Source organism: Aquarana catesbeiana, linkage group LG03 (assembly GCF_042186555.1).
Source record: "Aquarana catesbeiana isolate 2022-GZ linkage group LG03, ASM4218655v1, whole genome shotgun sequence".
Classification (NCBI taxonomy): Eukaryota; Metazoa; Chordata; class Amphibia; order Anura; family Ranidae; genus Aquarana; species Aquarana catesbeiana.
The window spans coordinates 216,089,382-216,108,463 of record NC_133326.1 but is presented as its reverse complement, the minus strand read 5'-3'; the positions used below and the strand labels follow the sequence as shown (position 1 = coordinate 216,108,463).

Genomic DNA, 19,082 nt, shown 5'->3' with positions numbered 1-19,082 from the left:
CCCTGTTCGGTTTGCACCAGAACATGCGAACAGGCAAAAAATTTGTTCGAACATGCGAACACCGTTAAAGCCTATGGGACACGAACATGAATAATCAAAAGTGCTAATTTTAAAGGCTTATATGCAAGTTATTGTCATAAAAAGTGTTTGGGGACCTGGGTCCTGCCCCCAGGGGACATGGATCAATGCAAAAAAAAGTTTTAAAAAACGTCTGTTTTTTCGGGAGCAGTGATTTTAATAATGCTTAAAGTGAAACAATAAAAGTGTAATATCCCTTTAAATTTCATACCTGGGGGTGTCTATAGTATGCCTGTAAAGGGGCGCATGTTTCCCGTGTTTAGAACAGTCTGACAGCAAAATGACATTTCAAAGGAAAAAAATTCATTTAAAACTACTTGCGGCTATTAATGCATTGCCGGTCCGACAATACACATAGAAGTTCATTGATAAAAACAGCATGGGAATTCCCCACAGGGGAACCCCGAACCAAAATTTAAAAAAATAAATTATGTGGGGGTCCCCCTAAATTCCATACCAGGCCCTTCAAGTCTGGTATGGATATTAAGGGGAACTCCGGCCAAAATAAAAAAAATGACGTGGGGGGTCCCCCTGAATTCCATACCAGGCCCTTCAGGTCTGGTATGGATATTAAAGGGAACCCCTGCCAAAATGAAAAAAAAAAATGGCGTGGGGTTCCCCTCAAAATCTATACCAGCCCCTTCAGGTCTGGTATGGATTTTAAGGGGAACCCCGCGACAAAATTTAAAAAAAAATGGCATGGGGTCCCCCAAAAATCCATACCAGACCCTTATCCGAGCATGCAACCTGGCAAGCCGCAGGAAAAGAGGGGGGGGCGAGAGAGCGGCCCCCCTCCTGAACCATACCAGGCCACATGCCCTCAACATTGGGAGGGTGCTCTGGGGTAGCCCCAAAAACACCTTGTCCCCATGTTAATGAGGACAAGGGCCTCATCCCCACAACCCTGGCCTGTGGTTAACAAGGGGACCCCCAGATCCCGGCCCTCCCCCCTGTGTGAAATGGTAAGTACCATGTCACTAAAAAACTGTCAAAAATGTTATTTAAATGTTTCTTCTTTCTTCTACCTTCCTTCGGTTTCTTCCTCCATTGACGGGAGCCTCCCTCCATGCCATCATGGATGCGGAGCGGCCCGAAAAGAAGATGAAGAGAAGAAGATGAAGAGAAGAAGATGAAGAGAAGAGCGGGAGCCTCCCTCCATGCCATCATGGATGCGGAGCAGCCCGAGAAGAAAAAGGGAAGAAGACGCCGACGCCGCGGAGGAGATGCCGGACGAGAACACCGGAGGAAGAACCAGAAGAACCAGAAGAACCAGAAGATGGAGGAAGAAACCGAAGGAAGGTAGAAGAAAGAAGAAACATTTAAATAAAGGAATTGTCAAAAACTGTCTCTTGTCATTTTTAACATTTTTAACAGTTTTTTAGTGACATGGTACTTACCATTTCACACAGGGGGGAGGGCCGGGATCTGGGGGTCCAGAAGAAGATGGAGGAAACCGAAAGAAGAAAGAAGAAGCATTTAAGGGTCTGGTATAAATTTTGAGGGGGACCCCACACCATGTTTTTTTTAAATTTTGGCCGGGGTTCCCCTTAATATCCACACCAGACCTGAAGGGCCTGGTATGGAATTTAGGGGGACCCCCCACATCATTTTTTTTTAAATTTTGGTTCGGGGTTCCCCTGTGGGGAATTCCCATGCCATTTTTATCAATGAACTTCTATGTGTATTGTCGGACCGGCAATGCATTAATAGCCGCAAGTAGTTTTAAATGACTTTTTTCTTTTGAAATGTCATTTTGCTGTCAGACTGTTCTAAACACGGGAAACATGCGCCCCTTTACAGGCATACTATAGACACATCCCAGGTACGAAATTTAAAGGGATATTACACTTTTATTGTTTCACTTTAAGCATTATTAAAATCACTGCTCCCGAAAAAACGGCCGTTTTTAAAACTTTTTTTTGCATTGATCCATGTCCCCTGGGGCAGGACCCAGGTCCCCAAACACTTTTTATGACAATACCATGAATATAAGCCTTTAAAATTAGCACTTTTGATTTCTCCCATAGACTTTTAAAGGGTGTTCCGCGGCATTCAAATTTGCCGCGAACACCTCAAATTGTTCGCTGGCGAACTTGCGAACAGCCGATGTTCGACGCGAACTCGAAGCTCATCCCTACTACTAACTATATTGTTACAAAAGGTGTAAATATATATTTGTTTGCACTTTTGCCTGTTTTTTCTTTATTTCACTCTTAGGTTTAGAAAAGAATAGGGGGTGAAGCTTCCACAGCAATTATTTCACTGCTGGTCATTTGATCAGTACTGAAAGATGACCCTGCGGAAACACAGAAAAGTAGGACATATCCACCATTCTTTTATCCTTCATGGATATTTGTCTTTCAGAAGTTTATAGTTACCTAGGGAAAGTGAACTAGTAATAACAGATTTTCTTCACTGGCATTGCTGGGTTGTGACACACATTGAGGCCATTGTGTGCACCAATGTTCATGTACAACAAATGAAGAATAAAAGGTAAACTATATTTTTGAAATACTATTTTTTTAGGTCTACAAGGTTATAAACATGTTTGTAAAATTGTCTACGTATCAGTTTAAAGTCTTTATTTTACATATAAATATTCATTATTACAGGTTATGTACAGTCTATTACATTGTGTTTATAAAGTTTGTAAGTCATACGTTTTGTATCACATCCTCTACTTAAGTAAAAGAAATCTACAGTTGAGGAAAGGTATTTATGTGGATTGTATATGCAGCTTTCTTATACAATTATATTTCAACTTGTGAATTTATAACTTAATCCTGTATGCAATTTTAGTACTATTAGGCTGGGTTCACACATGGAATGCATATGATAATGTGCATTGCAATGCTATCTATTTATGCTTGTTAACAAACTAGCCAATTTACTATAGAAATATCAAAAAAATACTTTTGTTAATATAATACAAAAGAGTCAGAACTGTGCAGAAAAATTCTACTTACATTAAGGTGTAATTGATTTGTCCAGTGTCCAATCATCTTGTATTCTGTTGTCTTGTTTATGATTTGGTACTGGTAAATGTCATACCGTCCAGGAGCATCTCCATTTTCATTGTATGTAACTGGTGTTCCAGCACTACCTAAAAAATGATATATTTAAAGGACACATTAAACTGGTACCTGAAATGTTAGCTATAACAATAACCTTATCAGCATGAGTTTCCCATTAAAGCAAAATGGTTTTGTACACAGTAAAAAAATTTACTGTAATTGATATTGATACAAACTATATTAAAACTATATTAAAATGTGCAAATATTTCCAAACATGTGGCATGAAAAAACCTAACAAAATTACATTAAAAAAATAAACTATCACTTATTACTAATAAGTATTTTAACATCTAAAATATAATTTTTCATATTGCTTTTTACTACTATAATTGGTGAGGGAGAAAGAAAAATAAAAGAACCACACATAATGATTTTTACAGGGAATTAGCATCTACCCTGCAAAATGTACACTGCACACTGAGACTAAAGCCTTGTACACACGATCGGATTTTCCAATGGGAATTGTGTGATGACAGACTGTTGGCAGAAAATCCGAGCGTTTGTACGCTCCATCGGACAATTGTCGGATTTTCTATTGAACAAATGTTGGATGGCAGGCTTCTAAAGCGTCGTACACACGATCAGATTTTCGACCGTGTGTATGCTCCATCACACAATTGTTGTTGGCTTTTCCTCGGACAAATGTTGGATCGCAGGTTTTAAAATTTTCCACAGACAAATGTCTGTTGTCGGATTTTCCGAGCGTGTGTACACAAGTCCATCAGACAAAAGTCCAAAGTACAAACACGCATGCGCGGAAGCAAGGGTGAGCGAGAAGCGGTCAGTCTTGTAAACTAGTGTTCATAATGGAGAATCAACATTTGTAACTAGACAAATTATGAAATCTCGAAATGCAGCGCACATTCTCTTCTTCTTCTTTAATGGGATAATAGTGAAGCTGCTTTGCTGGTGATACTGATATTGCAAACTAATTTTCAAAGGATTTTTTTTTTCTAGTGATATCAAGAATAATATTATTATGCTTTTTTGTTTTGTTTTTTTGGGCAATTTTACATTGTATTTTTTTAAATGTAACTGCCTACTCCCAACCTGTCATTTGAAGTAAAATACATAGCCAAGTGTTATTCTCCACAATTTTTTTATTGTGTATTAAAAAAGAAAACAAATAAAATTAGACATGCTATCTGACAATAGAACTTAACCAAAAATGCATTCTATGTACCCAAAAATATAGAAAATATACCAAATCAAATCATTATTCAACTAACAAAAATAATGTCAAAGCAATAACTCCAAGGCCAATAATAAATAACACATTGGAGGTCATTTACTATAGCGCCAAAAAATTCTCCTGCAGTACCAAAAAATAACTCTCAAAAAAGGCCAGAAAGACTTCAACTCTCAGAAAGTCAGCGCTAATGCAAATGGAAAGCAGCGCTATTGTGGCAATAATGCCTGTCAGATCACATATGCTGGAATAGTGGAAGTCAATGGGGCTCGAACCTGCAAAATCCAAAGTTCTCACTGAAGGCTTATATGCAAGTTCTTTGCCATAAAAAGTGTTTGGGGACCTGGGTCCTGCCCCAGGGGACATGGATCAATGCCAACATTTTTTTTAAAAACGGCCATTTTTTCGGGAGCAGTGATTTTAATAATGCTTTGAGTGAAACAATAAAAGTGTAACATTTAAATTTCGTACCTGGGGGGTGTCTATAGTATGCCTGTAAAGGGGCGCATGTTTACCATGTTTAGAACAGTCTGACAGCAAAATGACATTTTAAAGGAAAAAAAGTCATTTAAAACTACTCGCGGCTATTAATAAATTGCCGGTCCGACAATACACATAAAAGTTCATTGATAAAAACGGCATGGGAATTCCCCACAGGGGAACCCCAAACCAAAATTTTTAAAAAATTACGTGGGGGTCCCCCTAAATTCCATACCAAGCCCTTCAGGTCTGGTATGTATATTAAGGGGAACCCCGGCCAAAATTACAAAAAAAAAAAAGGCCTGGGGTCCCCCTCAAAATCTATACCAGACCCTTCAGGTCTGGTATGGATTTTAAGGGGAACCCTGCGCCAAATTTTTTTTTAAAAAGGGGTGGGGTCTCCCAAAGATCCAAAAAAAACCCAAAAAAACAAGAAAGTTAGCCCAATGTTTTTGCATAATGTGAAAGATGAAGTTAGCCGAGTAAATAGATACCCAACATGTCACACTTCAAAATTGCACACGCTCGTGGAATGGCGCCAAACTTCGCTATTTAAAAATCCCCTTAGCCGACGCTTTAAAAATGTTTACTGGTTACATGTTTTGAGTTACAGAGGAGGTCTAGGACCAAAATTATTGCTCTCTCTCTAACATTCACGGCAACACCTCACATGTGTGGTTTGAACACTGTTTTCATATGTGGGCGGACTTATAGTATGCGTTCGCTTCTGCATGCGAGCTCACGGGGACAGGGACGCTTTAAAATTTAATTTTTTTTCTATTGTTAATTTTACTTTTTTTATTTTAGCTTGACACTTTTTTTCCCCCAAAAATTTTTTTGATCACTTTTGTTTCTATTACAAGGAATTTAAACATCCCTTGTAATAGGAATAAGCATGACAGGTGCTCTTTACAGTCAGATGTGGGGTCAATAAGACTCCACATCTCACCTCTAGGTTTAGAAGCCTGAAATAAAAAAAAGAACGATCTCCGCTTCCCAGCCGAAGCGGCGCTGTTTTTTTAAATACAGAGGCCGGGGGTCATAACATGACTCCCCGGCCTCCAAACGATCATAGAGACTCTGGCGACCATCTGGTCCACTGGAAATCTCTATGCTAAACATTCTGGGCTGGTGGATCCTGTGACCGACTCACCGATCGTAGCGGTGAGTCGGTACAAGCATCGGAGGGTGGTGGGGGGATGTCCCCTCTCGCCTCCCGTAAGAACGATCAAGCGGCGCAACACTCTTTTGATCACTGCTGCAAATATTTGATCTCAACCACTAAGAAACTAAGAAATGGTGTCCCTGGGTTAGCAGGGAGGAAATCGTTCAGCTAAAATCACACACTTTCATTCCCGCATGTCAGTCCCGACTGCAGGGGGAATTTCAGAGACATCTGTGCAGGTTTCTGCACTGATATCAATACAAATTGCACCCCAAAGTCGCACCAATTAAAACAGCGCAATTGTCACCGCTTTGACATGTCAAATCGCACCAATGTGAACTAAAGCTGACACATACAACACTGCTTATCCACCAGCTGAATTCATTACCTGCAATTCGCCACAGCTGTTATATATAAAGATTCCACCTTTATCATTAACTTACAGATGTGCTGAAGCCTAGGTTTACATTGGAGCAATTTGTCATGCGATTTGAGAGATCAAATCACATGACTATTGGCAGCAATGGCACTGTTCCAATCGATGCAACTTTTTTGTGTCACCGCACCAATTTGCTAAAGTAGTTCCTGCACTACTTTTGCCGATTTCAGGTGCGACTTCAATAGACATTTGTGTATGAGGCCACACGGATGTCTATCAAGTAGCACCTGAAATCACGCTGACCTTGCTACTTTGAAATCGTGTTACTTCAAGTGAAGTAGTGTGATTTCAAAGTAGCATCAATGTGAACCAGGGCAAAGAGATTAGTTTTTTGGTGCACAAATACATATTGAAATAAAATATAAGAGATATTGTACTTTTCTAAAACCACCACCCACAAAAACTAAAGAGAAAAAAGTAGAAGGAAAAAAAAAAAAACACACCACAACAAAGCTCAATAATGTTTTACCAGCAGAAAAACAAACAAAAAAAAATTTACATTCATTTACTAGCTTCAAAAAAATTTGGACAGGATATATGGTGCTACATTTAGCAATGGGATTTTAAGGGCCCTGCTCATAGGAGCTTACAATCTAAAATTTGACAAAACCTTAGAGCGGACACAGCTTTAATTTCAGTGTATAACGGGCAACACATCACATTTTAATCTGCAAGATTATAGAAACATACTTAACAGTCATTCTTACAAAGCATTCCAACATAATATTACATTATATTATATTATTAAAAACTTATTCAAAACACCCACCACCAGCCCACAATCCACACATACATGCATTGGTGACCATGTTCTGCTGGAAGCTGCATTTCGGTGTACACGATTAAACCAGATCAAAAAGAATAGGTCAGCAGATGCTTCCAAATGATGTTTGCATGATCAGACAGGAAAATACACACACAACATTGACAGCATGGTCACATAAACCCACTTTTGATTAAAAAAATGCACAAGAATTTCATCAAATCTCCCAATATCATTCCTTCTTCCCCACAAATCACAGCAAAAAACCTGACCTTCTCAGGCTAAACAAACCCCCCTACTGCAGGCCTTTATATAAGAGAGGTTGTATTGTTAGCACACTGACACACCCAATAGAAGTACACGCCCACCAGTATCTTTCAATCTGTCTCTTCATGTATGTCTAAAGTGATTGCACCCGATGAGCAGGAACACATAATAGTATTCGCAACTGTGTTAGCCCTTGGCTATGTGCATCAAATCTCCAACTACATGACAAAGATCAAAGTCCATTTGCATCCACATAAACAAAGCAACAGTTTTCTAAGCATATGTACCTGTGCAGTGTAAACCCTAAATTTTGAAATGTCCAAGTCCCTGGGCATGATTAGTGCTAATAAACATTAACATCAGTCCCTGGCTGCAATGAGCTTCCAATCTAAAGTCCAAAATTAACTTTCTTACATTAGAACCTATTTCGACAGGAGACAAATAACATGCCAGCATGTCTTTGGATTGTGGTGAGAAACCCACACAGGGAGAACATATAAACTTCAACACAAGCATGTTGGGCAATTGAACCAACATTCCAGGTGCTGCTAGACAGAACTGCTACCCACTTAGCCACCAGGCAGCCTCACACATGTTCTCTGCATCTCTGTGATGTGAACCAGCCCTAAGTCCATAGCCATGCTCAGTGTCACAAGCAATATACAATATATTGGCCTAAGGATTGGGAGGCCTGCCTTTAAACGCACATGAACTGTAATGGCATCCCAGTATTAGCATTGGGTTCAAAACTCATTTGGCCCACCCTTTGCAGCTATAACAGCTTCAACTCTTCTTGTCCACAAGGTTTAGGAGTGTGTCTATGGGAATGTTTGACCATTCTTCCAAGTGTATTTGTGGGGTCAGGCACTGATATTGGACGAGAAGGCCTGACCTACAGTCTCCTCTCTAATTCATCCCCAAGGTGTTCTGTTGTGTTGAGGTCAGGACTCTGTCCAGGCCAGTCAAGTTCCTCCACCCCAAACTCCCTCATCCATGTCTTTATGGACCTTGCTTTGTGCACTGGTCCAAATGATTTGGTGGAGGGGGGATTATGATGTGGGGTTGTTTTTCAGGGGTTGGGCTTGGCCTCTTAGTTCCAGTTAAGGGAACACTTAAGGTGTCAGCATACCAAGACATTTTGGACAATTTCATACTCCCAACTTTGTGGGAACAGTTTGGGGAAAGCCCCTTCCTGTTCCAACATGACTGCACACCAGTGCACAAAGCAAGGTCCATAAAGACATGGATGAGCAAGTTTGGGGTGGAGAAACTTGACTGGCCTACACAGAGTCCTGGCTTCAACCCGATAGAACACCCTTTGGCTGAATTAGAGTAGAGACTGTGAGCCAGGCCTTCTCATCCAACATCAGTGCCTGGCCTCACAAATGCACTTCTGGAAGAATGATCAAATATTCCCATAGACACACTAAACCTTGTGGACAGCCTTCCCAGAAGCTGTTCTAGCTGCAAAGGGTGGGCCAAATCAAATTTTAACCCTACGGACTAAGACTGGGCTGCCATTAAAGTTCATGTGTGTGTAAAGGCAGGCGTCCCAATACTTTTGGCTAAATAGTGTATCTGGAAAAGATTTACAATGGTGGCGGAACCCTCCTACACATAAATACTACATTTTGACATACCATAGTTATAGGACCTGGGCAATTAGACAACTTCCCTACATGAAGCAGCATGGTTGGGATTTGAACCCATACACGCAGGGATGCTAAGCAGAAGTTCTAACCTCTAAGCCACAGAGCTGCCACATGTTTGAGCCTCCTACACCTAACTACACATAAATACACATAAAAACACATAAATACTGCATTTCTTTGGACATACAAGTGATGGAATTACATTACTCAAGAGATATTCTTCTTGATTTATTCTGTGATATTTGGTGTTTTTTGTGGGTGAGAGTAGAATATTACCCTCACATTTTTGGGAATTACATTTTGATTTCTGATGTTGGTACACATATCACATTTTTTGGGTTCAAATTATGAATATTTGGAAATAATAAAAAGCACAAAAAATTGTGATTCATTTTAAATTTGCATCAGCAATGGTACTGTTTGTGGATTATAAAGACACCTGTGTGAGTTTGGGGTAAAGATGGTTATGAGATTGAGAGTAACAAGTGAAAGTGACAGAGAAAAATATATTTTAGCAAAACATCAAAACATTCCACATTCTAGTATTCTTAAAATCAAAATATTTTAAGTAGAAGCAACAATGTTGCAAAGGAAAATTTATTTCACAGAAGGATACATTTTATCTCAACATTAAAAGGTTTTTTTGTGAAAGTTAGAATTGTTCCATTAGAATCAATGGCTAATACTTCATTTGGACTAAAATAGAGCAGATTTTCATTTTTAAAAAATGCTCTCTAATTAGCTCTCATTTTGGTATTTACTATAGTGCAGGCTAAAAAAGATGAGTTAAAATGAGAGTTATTTTCAGGTCTGAGCATGCTCAGTTGTGTTGGCACCTAGTTGTCCAAAATCACTTTTTCACACAGTTTAAAAGCAGATTATCTTTAAATAATATACCGCATATTTCATTACCATTTAGGCAATTATATCATGATCCAAACATTATTTCCATGTGCACTACTCTAGGTTTTAGCAGAGTAAGAGTTTGGGCGCTATTTGGTTTCAGGGAACTATAGTAAATTCGATTTTGGGAGTATTTTCTCACCAGCGCTATAGTGAATACCATTTTAGCACTAATTAGCGCCGCAGCTCTATAGTAAATGACCCCCATTATCTCCTCCAATTCTGCAACATGGCTAATTGACGAACGAACTGAAAAGCGCAAACTGAAAAACGTAAACTGAAAAGCGTGAAATGAAACGCGCGAAATGAAAAGTGTGAAATAAAAAGCGCGAATCAATACTCGCCGAACTTCTACTAACACAAAATTAGCAGGAGCCCAAAGGGTGGCACATGACAATTAAACTTCCTCTTTATCGGCTCGTAGTATGTCTAGTACGTCACTGCGTTCGTGTTTGTTGGCCAACAATTGCTTGCCATTTGTATGCAAGACAAGTTTTGGGCCAACGCCCTTCGGACAAAAGACCGAGGCTTTGTCTGCGGAAAATCCGATCGTGTGTATGAGGCTTATGCCCTGTACACACAGTTGGACATTGATCAGACATTCCGACAACAAAATCCATGGATTTTTTCCGACGGATGTTGGCTCAAACTTGTCTTGCATACACACGGTCACACAAAGTTATCGGAAAATCTGATCGTTCTGAACGCAGTGACGTAAAACACGTACGGCGGGACTATAAATGGGGCAGTAGCCAATAGCTTTCATCTCTTAATTTATTCTGAGCATGCGTGGCACTTTGTGCGTTGGATTTGTATACACAAGATCGGAATTTCTGACAACGGATTTTGTTGTCGGAAAATTTTATAGCAAGCGCTCAAACTTAGTGTGTAGGAAATTCCGATGGAAAATGCGTGATGGAGCCCACACACGGTCGGAATTTCCAACAACAAGGTCCTATCACACATTTTCCATTTGACCGTGTGTACGGGGCATTAAAGTTAAATTCACAGCATTGGAGTGAAAAAAAATACTCACAGTTTTCCACATCACTATTAGGGGGGTATTTTTCAAAAAATTCTCTGAGCTATCCGTCCAGAGAAACTGCATGTACCGTGTTAACAAAATCGAATGGTACTAGGCTATTTTCTCTCCAGGTCAGGTATTCTTCATTCAAAAGAATAGCATAAATCAGGAGAAAACTGCATTATGGCCACTAGAAGGAACTGATGATGATAGGAAATAAATACGTATTTACTAAGATTGTTAGCTTTATCTAGTGGCCATAATGGAGTTTTTACCTGATTCACTGTATTCTTATGATTGCAGAGCATCTGACCTGGATAGAAAATAGACTAGTAACATTGAATTTTGCCAGCATTGGCACAGAACATATGTACAGTACATCCTGTTTTGCTGAATGAATAGCTATGCAAATTCTTACAAATACACCCATTAGCATGGAATCATTATCATTAAAGTGCAGCTCAGTTCCTTGTGTGTACTCATAATCAACCTATACACAATTTATAATGCGCCAAATAATACCCAAAAACATTATTTAAAACCTGCGTGCACAAAATTATATACACTTTTTACAATGTAAGAAAATATACATCAATACCTACATATATATACAGCACTCTCCTTAAAATTACACCCTGTGAGTATGTGCAAAATAAATTACCATATTTTTCGCTCCATAAGACACACCTGACCATAAGACGCACTTAGTTTTTAGACCCCTTTCATACTGAGGCAGTTTTCAGGGATTTTAGCGCTTGAAATAGCACCTGTAAAGCACCTGAAAACTGCCTGAAAACTGCCTCCCATTCATTGCAATGGGTGCTTTCACACCCAGGCGGTGCTTTTGTGGGATGTTAGAAAATGTCCTGCAAGCAGCATCTTTGGGGGGATTTGGGAGCAATGTAGTGCTCCAAAAATGCCCCTGCCCATTGCAATGAATGGGCAGTGCTCTCGCAGTGCCTGAAAAGCGATTCGGAAGCGCCGCAACACAGGAGTTTTTAACCCCTTTTTTGGGGTTAAAAGTACCCCGCTAGCAGCAGAAAAGTGGCACAAATGCACTGCTTAAATGGTAAAGCGCCGCTAAAATGAGCATCGCTTTACCGCGGACACACCGGCAGCCCCAGTGTGTAAGGGGTCTTAGAGAAGTAAAACAAGAGAAAAAATATTCTGAACCAAATGGTGTACTAAAATATTTAATAAAATATAACAGAATAATATACCACTCTGGTACCACTCTATATGTATGTTCCACCAACAAAGCATTGTGGTTATTTGCTATATTATCTCTGTGTATATTCACTGCAACCACATCCATTTGTACCATTTTAGTCACCATTTTTGAACTTTCTGTTTTAAACTTTCTACAATAAAATGTTTTGATTTTATATATTATATTACCTGTACCTCACCTTTTTGGAGTTCATGCCCTTAAAAGTCTCATTAGAGGGTTTTTTCTGTAGCTTGTATTAATTGAGGATGTGGGCATCCTCTCCTGTGCTCCAAATCAGCAGTCAGCAGCACAATCAAAACAAAAAGAGTGCTTGCTTATATTAAAAAGTGCCCTTCCGGCACTAGGACAACTCGCATGCAGTCTGAGGAGACGATAACCACCCAGCTCGCCCTGAAAGGATGGAGTGCATTTCACTGCTGTATGCAAGCAACCAGAGACCCGGATGTGTGGTGACCAGGATGTGCCTCACATCCTGTCCTCCTCTCTTCTGCCATAGAGGAGCCAAACGGCCGGGCCGGTATTGTAACATGGCAGCGGCGGCGACAGGGCGCGGGGGAGGCCTGGTCAATATTCGCTCCATAAGACGCACAGACATTTCCCCACATTTTTTGGTGGGGGAAAAGTGCGTCTTATGGAGCGAAAAATACAGTATACAGTCCAAAAAACTGTCAATCCTGTGATCATGCAAATATCAAACTACACTGGTTATTTATGATTGCTTCCCTACCTTCCACTATATGATCTTACCTCCAGTTTTGACCAATATATCAAAATAAGTCAATATGTACCTTCCCCTTTAAGGGGTAAAATCCTCCTGGATCTTCCAGATGGGACCATCCAATTCTAGACATGAATCAGAAACACACTTGTTATTATGAGATCCTCCTCATGAATATATTTTTTATATGGACACTCTTCCACCTTTTCCACCTAATGGCTGCCAAGCAAACCCTTCCAGCGCTGCAATATCAGAGCTCTTGGCAGTCACTGAAGCTTGACAGTGTAAGCAGCAGCAAAAGTACATTTATATAAGGAATATTGGCGGTTGCACAGGAGTTTTTTTACTTGAAAAAGCAGCCTCCAGACGATAATGAACCATAAAAGTGTTGATTGAGGACCATGAGGCCGCCTTGCAGATAACATCAGGAGCCACATGCCGCAATGCCGCCCAAGTTGTAGAAACGCTCCTGGTCTAATCCGCTGTCGTCGCCTCCGGGGGAACCAGGCCCTTAGCCCTGTAAGCTTGATATATGGCCTGAACGATCCAAGCCGCGATCATCCTAAAGGAGGCTCACTTCCCCTTGTTCTTCCAGGCAAAAAAAGATGAACAGATGATCTGAAAGCGTGAAAGAGGCCGTAATATGACTTCAGAGTCTCTCTCACATCTAGGAGATGTGCGTTGGCACTTTCAGGTGCTCTAAAGGTTGGTAGAATGATTTTCTGGTTCTTGTGAAAGACTGGTGTGCTGGATTTGAGTTGAGCATAGGTATTTAAACCACTCTGGGAAGAATATTAGAAAAGGCTCCTTGTAGCCATGGGCTCCAATTTCTGATACTCTTTTAGCCGACGTGAGACCCACAAGAAAAGCGGACTTGATGCAGAGGTCCTTAACAGAGATAGGCTTGACCTCCCCTCTGATACAGATCCTGAGCGCTAAATAAGAATATTATGAACTGAATCATTACATGACCAGTCAGCAGCAGACAAGTACTCTGAAAACTTTGACCAGATTCTCCCATAAACTTTGTCTGCACTCACTCTCCTAGTATTCATTAGAGTGGAGAGGAGCAGCCTAGGGCCTCCAATTTCCCCTTCTCATGACCCAGACCACCAGATGCAACTTTGCTAGACATTGATGTAGAATTGCACACTTCAACAGAAGGTCCAGTCTGAGAAGGGAAGGGGTACTGGGCCCTGGTAGCTGAGCTGTACTAGCAAGGGGAACCATGGCCTGTTTGACCAAGATAGCATCACTGCCATTACCTCCACATCTTCTTGTGCTGAGTCTTAACAGAAACCTAAGGATGACTGGAACTGGAGGAAACACACAGGCCCCTCTGAATTTCCACTGATCCATCAGGGCATCTGTTCCGAAAGACTGGAGATACCAGCTTCTCGAAAAATACTTCTCAAGCTTGTTGTTGCATGGGGATGTGAACAGACCAACATCTGAACTGACTCTCAGGGACAGAACCTACCTGAAAACATTCACATGAAGAGAACATTTGTTGTTGTTCAATTGGACTCTGGAAAGAAAGTTCGCTAGAATATTCTGGACTCCGGGAACATAAGCTTCTGAGATGTCAGCTAGATTCATCTGAGCCCAAGACAGATTTCGCTCCACTTTCTGTAATAGAGAAAAGGCTGTGGGTCCCCCCTTGTCTCCTTATGTAGGAGACTGCTGTAGTGTTGTCTAGTCTTAGAGCACTGATGCTCCCTTCGTCAGATGATGAAAGGCCTAGAGGCTGCAGAAGGGTGAACGTAGCTCCAGAATGCGCGACACAAATGTTGTGAGAGTGAAAGCCCCACCTACCTCGAGCTATCCCTGACAGGCAATAAGCCCCCCATTCTGTACTGCTGGCATCGGGTGTGATTTTGATCCAGGAAATGGGGGCAATGGAATGGCAATTGAGTACGTTTCTCAGTTGTAGCTACCTGGAGACTCTTTCTCATGACTGAGGTTATGTAGATGACCTGAATTCTGCTTCCTGGCTCCCACTGCTGGAGAAACCCCTTCCAGAAGGGCCGCATCCTCCAGAGTGCCCACTTGTCCATCAGATCTGTAGACACCATAGTGCTGATAATTTTAGACACTGAGGGGCTCGCAGATAAGAAGAAGACAGGGCCAGGAGTATTCTGTTTCAGATCACCAGGATTCAGATGCAAAGCAATAGTGCTCTTGATTATATCAGACTGAGCCCCGAAGTACACAAGAGACTACGTGGGCTCCAGGTGGCTCTTTTCCAGATTCAGCAGCCAGCCAAATTTGAGGAGCATTGAAAAAGAACTGAGCTCTGTGCTCCAGAAGCTGCCCTCTGTCTTGGAACAGTAGGAGAAGGTCCAAGTAACAATGTAGGTGTATGCCCCTTGTTCTAATAAAGACTACAACAGCCAATAAGTCTTTGAAAAACACACAAGGCGATGTTGAAACCCCAAATGATAGAAAAGTGAGCTGGAGATGGTCTTGACCTACAGCGAACCGAAGAAACTTGCCAAAGTCTTCCACAATGGGCACATGAAAATAACAATGTTTAGGTTTATGGAAATGAGCCAGTTGTCTGGCTGAACCCCCTATGAATCAGGGACAATGTCTCCATCTTGAACTTCCCCTTTTAATGAAAATTGTTTTAGGTGGATAAGGACTATAAGTGGCCTCCACAATCTACTTTTCTTCATGACCATAAAGAGGGGCGAGTACATACCCTGAAATCTCTCGCATTCTGGAACTGGCACAGCAGCACTTTGTGACACCAGTGAATGTACACAATATAAGAGTATATGCATTTTTTTCCTCAGAGTGAGGTAAATCTGTGGAGATTAAGCTGAGATGAGGAGAAATTCTTAGGAACCATGCGTGTCCTGAAGAGACCACTTTGACGGTCCACTTGTCTGAGATTGAGGCCCAAACTTCGTAGATTCTTGGCTACCCGAGGAGTGTTTACCAGACTTCTGAAGGCATACCTGGCCTCTTCACCAGCTCTTTCTAAAATACTAACCTTTGTTTTCTAGACTGTGCACTCTTCCAACCTAGCAGGCGCTGGTGAGTCAAAAGCCCTGACTTGCCAACCGTGGCCAAGGCTGGCTTACAGACCATTCACTACATCTTCCAAAGAAAGAATGACATGCTTTGCTAACCTCATAAAGGCCATCGACAACTAGACAGTCAGCCTTTTGATGCTTTACATCCTTATCCCTGAATGGAAGGAGCTTGGCCATCGTGCTCAGAAGGGAGATTTATTTATTTTTATTTTATTTATTTCAGGTACTTATATAGCGCTGTCAATTTACGCAGCGCTTTACATATACATTGTACATTCACATCAGTCCCTACTCTCAAGGAGCTTACAATCTAAGGTCCCTAACTCACATTCATACATACTAGGGACAATTTAGACAGGATCCAATTAACCTACCAGCATGTCTTTGGAGTGTGGGAGGAAACCGGAGTACCCGGAGGAAACCCACGCAGGCACAGGGAGAACATGCAAACTCCAGGCAGGTAGTGTCGTGGTTGGGATTCGAACCAGCGACCCTTCTTACTGCTAGGTGAGAGTGCTACCACCACACCACTGTGCCGCCCCAGATTTATCTTGCAACCTTTCTCCACTCTTCCAAAATGATGTTCCTTAGTTCCATTAAGAGTGGGAAATTAGAACACGCTTTCTAAAGGTGCTTAAGGAACTTCCTTTTGTTTTGCAGGAGACTCTACAGCCTCTATCCATTTTTAAAGGCCTCTTAATTGTCTTGACAAATGGAGTCACAAGGGCAAAGTAAATCTCATCTCCCTGTGCCTCACTGTCTGAGGTTTTTATAGATGGATGGCTTGGTTGGGATGGTTCCAGTTCTTTCTGTCCATCCTTAGCGGGAGATCTGACTTTGCGGGTGGCTTGTACCCCACTCTTTAAGATACTCCTGCAACACACACCACACCAGAGATTCCATTTGCTGGTTATCACCATCCCTTTCTCCAACTGCCCAGGCATAGCATGGCTCACACAGAGACTCTCATCCACAGCAGGCTGCGATGCCTAGAGAAAGATTCAGAGCTCCCCCTGTGATGTCTGGACCTTGACAGTGACCTATGGCGTCTAGATCTGGAAGAAGAATGTTGATGCTGTGACCTAAAGAAGTCTCTATCATCTTGTACTGTGTATTGTTGATCTGACCTGGAAGGACTCACAAAAACAAAAATAGGGTAGAAAGGAAAGAGTTAAAAACCTAAAGGAGTGCCCAGATAAGCGAGGAAAGGGTTAAACACCCTCTCATACCTGCTACACAAGAGCTGACCACAAGTGTGGGGGTGGTGACACATCCATAGTGCAAATCTGCACAGTCAGCCAACCCACACAGGTGATACAGCCATAGAGCACAATTAGGATGCACCAGGGTCACAGACAGACAGCACACAAGGGTGTTAATGCAGAGCATATACCTGTGATGATTGCACACAGCATTTAGGGAAACTGCTGCTAGTTTCCCTCAGAGAAATCCCAATATAAACAGTACTAGCAGCTGATTAGATTACCATGCCGTAATAATGCAACTGCCACCCACAGCATGCATGGGCTGAGTCCCTGGGCAGGAGTAACCCATAGAAGCAGGGCCTGAAGAGAGAGCAGCAGCTTGAAATGCAGATGTGTTCCAACTGCTATGAGAGCCAGGGAGGAAAGACAAAGGAGAAAGGACACATTTAACAACAAAAACAGCTGCCACGGAGTACAAGGCCAAATGTAAATTACTAAGTGATGGCACTCACGTGACTTATGCCTGGTGTAGGGAGACTGCTGCATTAATCCTGGGCATTTAATGACCACCCACTAATGGCAAAGCTAAATAGCCAAACTGCTGATTGCCTGCCAGTGGCAGGGCCTTAGCTCCTTTTTGGCACCACATCCATATGTCCTGGTGTAGGGAGAATGCGGTATCCAACCTGGCCATTTCATGGCCACCCGCTAATAGCAGGGCTATCCTGCCAGCCTGCAACGTGCCTGCCAATGGCAGGGCCTTAGCTCTTCATTGGCACCGTATCCATATGCCCTTTTCCACCTTGCTGATAGCTGTGGACTGCTGGATCTGGCAGGGGGCACATCTCCTCACCATCTTCTGGATATGGCTTACATGCTGAACCACCAGGGCTTGGCCGCAGACGTTATCACCTGGGAAAAGGTAAGATTCCAAACACACAGGGTCCTAGAAAGAGGACAAAAAAGCAACGTGGCCTAAAGCTCTGAGGCAAAATTTATGGGAATGGGGACCTATAGGATTGGAAAGGAGGAGGGGTTGACCCATACAGATGCTGCCAGGGAGTCTGTCAGGAAAATACATTTTCTCCTTTATAGATAACATTGCTTTTCATTTTATATTGTAGATACAGTAAAACTTTGGGATATGCAAATATCAGCTTGTTTACTTCAAAGTTAAATGCTGCCCTTGTAGCTATCATCATAATTATTTTAATTTAGTCTATTAATTTGTGAATCTAATCAACTTTTATATGAAATATTTCATGCATGTCCTAAAAGGGCTTTCATTTTTTTCTTGTAAAAAAGCTTAACATCTCTTTTAGCATTAGTAGTATTTAAGAAGGGGTACAAAGGAAGATGTTGTTGTGTTGTGTACGTGACTCTTGTTGACTCTTTGCTGTGTTGTGACTTTAAAATGTTTCAGCTGCAAATATTTAGCAATTTTTGTATATATTTGATTTTAATGTTACTACACACATTTAAAACATTGTTGAATTTGACAGTGATTGTATGGAAATAATATTAGTATTAGCGCACAGCCACAAAGATAATGTGATTGATATATTCGTAGAAAATGTTCACTTTGCAAAATGAATGGTGATTTATCATTATGAATAAGATGAAGATGTTTTTACTTCAATCTGATCATTTGCAAGCAAAAATCTCCCTTGCACATAATTGTGTATGCAAGGTGAACAAAGCATTAACATCTTCACTGAGCTAAGTGGTAGGTAAACATTTTCTACTGCTTAAAGTGGTTGTAAACCCACTTTTCAAAAAAAAAAAAAAAAAAAAAAAAACTTAACACCTGCAAGACAAAGGCATAATGAGCTAGTATGCATAGCATACTAG

The 19,082-nt window shown here is 41.3% G+C and overlaps 1 protein-coding gene across 1 annotated transcript in view; it reads right to left on the bottom strand.

The window, feature by feature from the left end:
• Positions 1 to 19,082, bottom strand: part of GRM8 (glutamate metabotropic receptor 8) — a 1,893,470-nt gene that overhangs the window by 333,934 nt on the left and 1,540,454 nt on the right. The window contains exon 8 of the mRNA XM_073619763.1: positions 3,045 to 3,181. Coding sequence (XP_073475864.1) covers positions 3,045 to 3,181 — 137 coding nt within the window. The remainder of the gene's footprint in view (positions 1 to 3,044; positions 3,182 to 19,082) is intronic.